General features: G+C 36.9%; 1 protein-coding gene across 1 annotated transcript in view; it reads right to left on the bottom strand.

The window, feature by feature from the left end:
* LOC119569221 overlaps window positions 1-4190 on the bottom strand; it is an 8072-nt gene extending 3882 nt beyond the window's left edge. Inside the window, exons 1-10 of the mRNA XM_037917480.1 lie at window positions 4128-4190; window positions 3708-3821; window positions 2745-2781; window positions 2226-2356; window positions 2004-2071; window positions 1724-1847; window positions 1035-1065; window positions 779-855; window positions 465-587; window positions 107-236 (exon numbers count right to left, since the gene is read on the bottom strand). Coding sequence (XP_037773408.1) covers window positions 107-236; window positions 465-587; window positions 779-855; window positions 1035-1065; window positions 1724-1847; window positions 2004-2071; window positions 2226-2356; window positions 2745-2781; window positions 3708-3821; window positions 4128-4190 — 898 coding nt within the window. The remainder of the gene's footprint in view (window positions 1-106; window positions 237-464; window positions 588-778; window positions 856-1034; window positions 1066-1723; window positions 1848-2003; window positions 2072-2225; window positions 2357-2744; window positions 2782-3707; window positions 3822-4127) is intronic.
* Window positions 4191-5000: the final 810 nt, after the last annotated feature.

The following is a 5000-nucleotide window of genomic DNA, read 5'->3' as shown; positions in this document are numbered from 1 at the left end:
TATTATCATTATGACAATGATTTTCTTTACCAAATTTACCTTTACCTATCTTTTATTATTTCCTTTAAAAAAATCGCACGTAATCAAAGAATCTTGCAGAACTCACCGCCTCCTAGACCGCAGATTTCCACGAAAGAAGGGCGTAAGCACAGCATCCACTCGGCTGCCTGGGTTTGAGCGTCGCCTGTGAATTCGGGCTGGCACTCGATAATCTTTTCCGTCAGGTTTTCAAGAGCCTACAGAAGAGAAGAATCGCTATCAAATAGCTTTATTTTTCTTATTATCATGATTTTTTTATATAGTGGAATTGTTAACTTTTGCTTAATTACTATCATTATATTATCCTAGTTTTATAGTGAGGACTGTGGTTGAAGCTGTCGGCATTTGGTTGAAACTGATGGATGGTGTTCAAGGAATCACTGATATAAAATGGATGGTTAGAAACTGTTAGCAACCATACTGACCCCTGGAATGGTGTCCCAGCCGGAGAAGGTGGCGATGTGTTCAGCAATAACGGTGAAATTGAATCCTGTTGAAGCATTGTACGAGCCAATATTTTCGTTGACGCACAAGATCTGGGACCACATCTGTCACGGAATGCAAAGAGAAAGTAGAAAAGAAAGAAAGTACTGAGATAATTTTAAGTCTTCTTTTCTCTCTATTTAAGGAGTTGCGTGTAGTCTCATGCATTACATAAAACAATTAAACACTCTTTCGCCATGGATTGATTAATATATGACACCAATAAAACATGCAAGCAGACAATGCCGCGCCTAACTTTCTTGCCGTGGCCTCGGTTTGCCGGCTTTCTTCCACGCCTTCTGTGGGGGCCTCGGCGCCTGGAGGTCTCCTCGTCTGCGGAGAGAACGCCCTTGAGTTGATCTTTTCCTTCTCTTATAGATTTTTGATAATTGAAGAGGCAATTGTTTTCGAGTGTTTGTAAATTACTGAAGGAAACAGTTTAAAACATATGCATATTATTAATATCACAAGAGACACATTTGGCATTGGGATGCAGAGTATATCATGCTTACCAGGCTCGCACTCTTCAATGATACTGAGGGTCTGCGAAAAGAAAAATCTTTTAAAATGCAGATTCCATATGATGTAATGTTGCTAATCATTTGAGAACAACTTTTAAAAAGAATCGAATGACATGAGTACCATACCATTATTATCATCATCTGTGTTATGGTAGTTCTCGCAATTATGCAGTTTATGGGTTGGCGAGATACGATAGTGACAATAGAAAAATAGAGCTTTAACTGAATGGAAATATATACTCTTAATGAATAAATTATATTTTCATGTTGAACAGTTTTATAAAGATGTATATATCCTAGAAGGCTTCAAGGAAGAACACAAAGAGAAAAGAAGTATAAATCGAGTAATATTATACTCAAAGGTAAAACCAAAAGTTCAAAACGGGGAAAACCGCGCCTAAAAATCCGGAGATGGGGAAACTTCAGCCAAGAATCAGAGACATCTCCAAAAAGAATCTTTTGAATCGTAAGTTATTACCAGGCCCTGGGAACCGTGGAAATAACTGCATTAACAAGAATATAAAATATACTAGATAAAACTATCTAGTCAATAATTATTCATATTAGCAAGTATTTATTGAATATTAGGTATGGCTCTATTTTGGTTATAATCAATGTACTGGAAACAGCCAGAATGCAAAAAGTACCAGCATAAAACCTTATATACTCTTATTACTCACATCCGTGGGGATGGACACCGAGCTACAGTTGGCATTTTCATCCCAAGTCTTCAGCAGTTCGAGTCTTTCGGTGCAGAACTCGCGTGATTTGTTGCTCACGCACAGCACGATTTCCGTCAGTTGCTTGAAACACAAGATATAATTTAAATAAAAGTGTTTATATATCTAATTTCTTCTAATATATTTCACTTTGAATGATGATGCAACAACAATGATCCACTGAGTTGCCATTAATGAAACAAGTCATTCATTCGATTGTTCCTTGTATACAAGTCCTTACTCGGTTGCATTGGAGCTGGTGGAGTTTGCGGCGCATTCCTCTACGGAGGATTGGATGCTGGCAATCGCCTGTGACAGTGAAGTTCATTAGCTACCCCTATCATTATCACAGTGTTTTAAACAACATGACTCTTATTCTAGTGTATTGTCTCTACTTTTGTCTGTCATTTTGTTCGACGCACCCTTTCCCCCGCCACCCCATAACGCAAGCCCGCGAACAAACCTCTATATCATATCCTTCGAATTCACTCATCTTGAGAACAGCCTGTTCGACATCGAGAGTTCCGTTTTCCGTCTCGAGGTTCATTTTCTCCACCAGACACTCTATCATCCCTTCAAATCCATTTCGCAAGCCTGGTGAGACAATAAGTCTGCCTTAGGTATGGGGACAGGAATGATTAAGGCTATACGTTACAGAATTAGTATTTGTAAGACATAAATAGAGAGGGACGTTCCAACACATTTCGTACACCTCATGAGAACAAAATAGCCGAAGCACAGAAGTGACATAATACACGTTATAAAATAACAAAAATCTGAATAAAACATCCAAATAACAAAAATAAGAAATATTTACGAAACGATTTAATAAAGCTGCAGACAGTCGAAAAGAATATGCAGGATACGCTTCAATTCAATATAGAAAAAAGTATTACTAATTACTCTATTTAATATGGTATTTCTGTACAATTGCAACCACCAAATGCAGATTAAGTAGTATTGAATTAAGTGCGACACATACCTGACTGACCATTTCTGAAGCGATATCTGCGGAAGTTCTGTCGAAAGAGATGTGCCATTATTATTATTATTATTATTATTATTACTATTATTATTATTATTATTATTATTATTATTATTATTATTATTATCATCATCATTATTACTATTATCATTATCATCAATATCATCAGTATTATTACTATCATTATTATTACTCTCATAATTGTAATCATTACCATTATCATCACTATCATAATCATCACAGAATAAAAATAAAAATGAGAAGAATAAGAAAAAGACGAATAAAGGAAAGGAGAAGGAGGATACGTATAAAATGGAAAAAAGAGGATGACAAACAAAAGAAGAAGACGCAGCAGAGGACAAAGACGAAGTTGGTAAAGAAAAAGACTAAGGCAACTGCGACAACAAGGACACAAGAAGAAAAGGAAGAAAGAATGAGAAATAATAAGGAGGGAAACAAAGAAGAAGAAAATATAAAACTAAATGAATAAGGAAGAGCAAGAGAAGGAAAAGAAAAAAAAGAAAAGAATGAGAAAGAGATCGAAAAACCGAATGAAAGTATGAAGGAGAAGAGGAAGAAGAAAAGGAAAGAAACAAGGAAAAAAGGAAAAAATAAACGCCAGAAAAATGAAAGAAGAAAAAAAGAAAGAAGAATGGGGGGAAGAAGATAGCAAATAAAAGTTAAGATAAAAGTAAACATAATACTATAAAGAAAAAGAAAAAAAGAAAAAGGAAGAGAAATGGAAAAGAAATGGAAGAAGAAAAAGGGAAAAGGGAAAAAAGAAAAATAAAGAAGGGAAAGAAAGAAAAAAAGGAGGAAGGAGCAGGAGAAGAAGGAGAAAAGGAAGAAGGAGAAGGAGAAGAAGAAGAAGAAGAAGATGACCACACATAAGAAGAAAAAGAAAAAAGAAAGACGAATTAAAAAGGAAAATATTCCTGAGACGAAAGGGAGTAATCTCACCTCTTTGAAGCAAGCCTTGAGCTCCTCGCCCTGTGGCATCAGCCCTCGCACGCACGGAGGCAAGCGCCCGCGGTGGAAGTGCCTGCCCTTCCGCAGTGCCCCCATCAGGCTGCACTCGCCTGCGGGAAGCGTCGTTAGCGATGAGTGTCTAGCGCGGCTTTGTTAGTAGCTTTAATGTTGTTATTATTACCATATGTTCTTATGTGTTGTTATTATATGTTATTATATGTATGTATATACTGGTATATGTAATACATATGTATATACTTTGTATTTATGCATATGTATACTACGTGGGAGGCGCATGAAAGGGTTGGCCAACGCCAGGGAGTGATCGTGAACTACGGAAGGGGCAGGGTGGGGTGGGAACAGTGAGGGTGGAGGACCCATACAGCGGCGTAATGAGGGAAGGTGACTCACCGTGCGAGTGGGGGAGGGCAGCAACAACCCCGCCAGGAAGACCAGCAACGCCACACTCTTCATGCTTGATTCTGATGAAGGAAAACCCAGCTTAAGTAATGAATATTTTGGTCACATACACACACACACGGACGCACATGTTATGACGCACATGTTATGTATATATGCGCGTGTGTGCGTATCTTCGTTTTAGATATTCATAGAGCATTTTTTCCCAACAGCGATTTGACATTTCTTCGATATAGATTTTCTACAGACAGAGAGATACTAAAATCAGATGAATATATTGGGGAATGTAAAAGTTATTCGTCGAGCTAGTGTTGTAACCAATAGAGAAATCAGAATCATCGTTCTTAAATATAGCTGATAACAAGCGAAACCAGTGTTTAAAGACATAAGTTGTGTTTTTTTTAGCTTTTCTGAAATATAAGATCTAAAATTATTTACTGATTTACTGTAGATGTTTCAGATGTTACTGTAGATGCATTAAGGTAAAGAATAAAATAATATACATCATACTCAAAGAGAAATAACATTTTATGAAAAGGAGAATGAAAGCAAGGTTTGGAAGACAATGAAACAAAGACAAGAAGGTAACATTGTGACAGTGGTTCGACGAAAGAGGAAAAGTAGAGGTTCTTGGAGGGTCATTTGCATACGTCTTTTACAGAGAAATGCAAGAAAGCATCCGAAGAGTATTTAGTATCTTGTGGAAAATGTAAAGGACTCAAGACATAGGAGACCACTTCACATTTCCAAAAGTGACAGAACAGGTAGTCAAAGACACTAGTAAACTGTTAGAATTATCAGTGTTTGAATGGAAAATAAGATATTTTTTGGAAGGTAAAAGCATTCTAAAATATATACTAGACG

The sequence above is a fragment of the Penaeus monodon genome, unplaced genomic scaffold (genome assembly GCF_015228065.2).
Source record: "Penaeus monodon isolate SGIC_2016 unplaced genomic scaffold, NSTDA_Pmon_1 PmonScaffold_1344, whole genome shotgun sequence".
Lineage (NCBI taxonomy): Eukaryota > Metazoa > Arthropoda > Malacostraca > Decapoda > Penaeidae > Penaeus > Penaeus monodon.
This window is presented reverse-complemented; position numbering and strand designations above follow the sequence as displayed.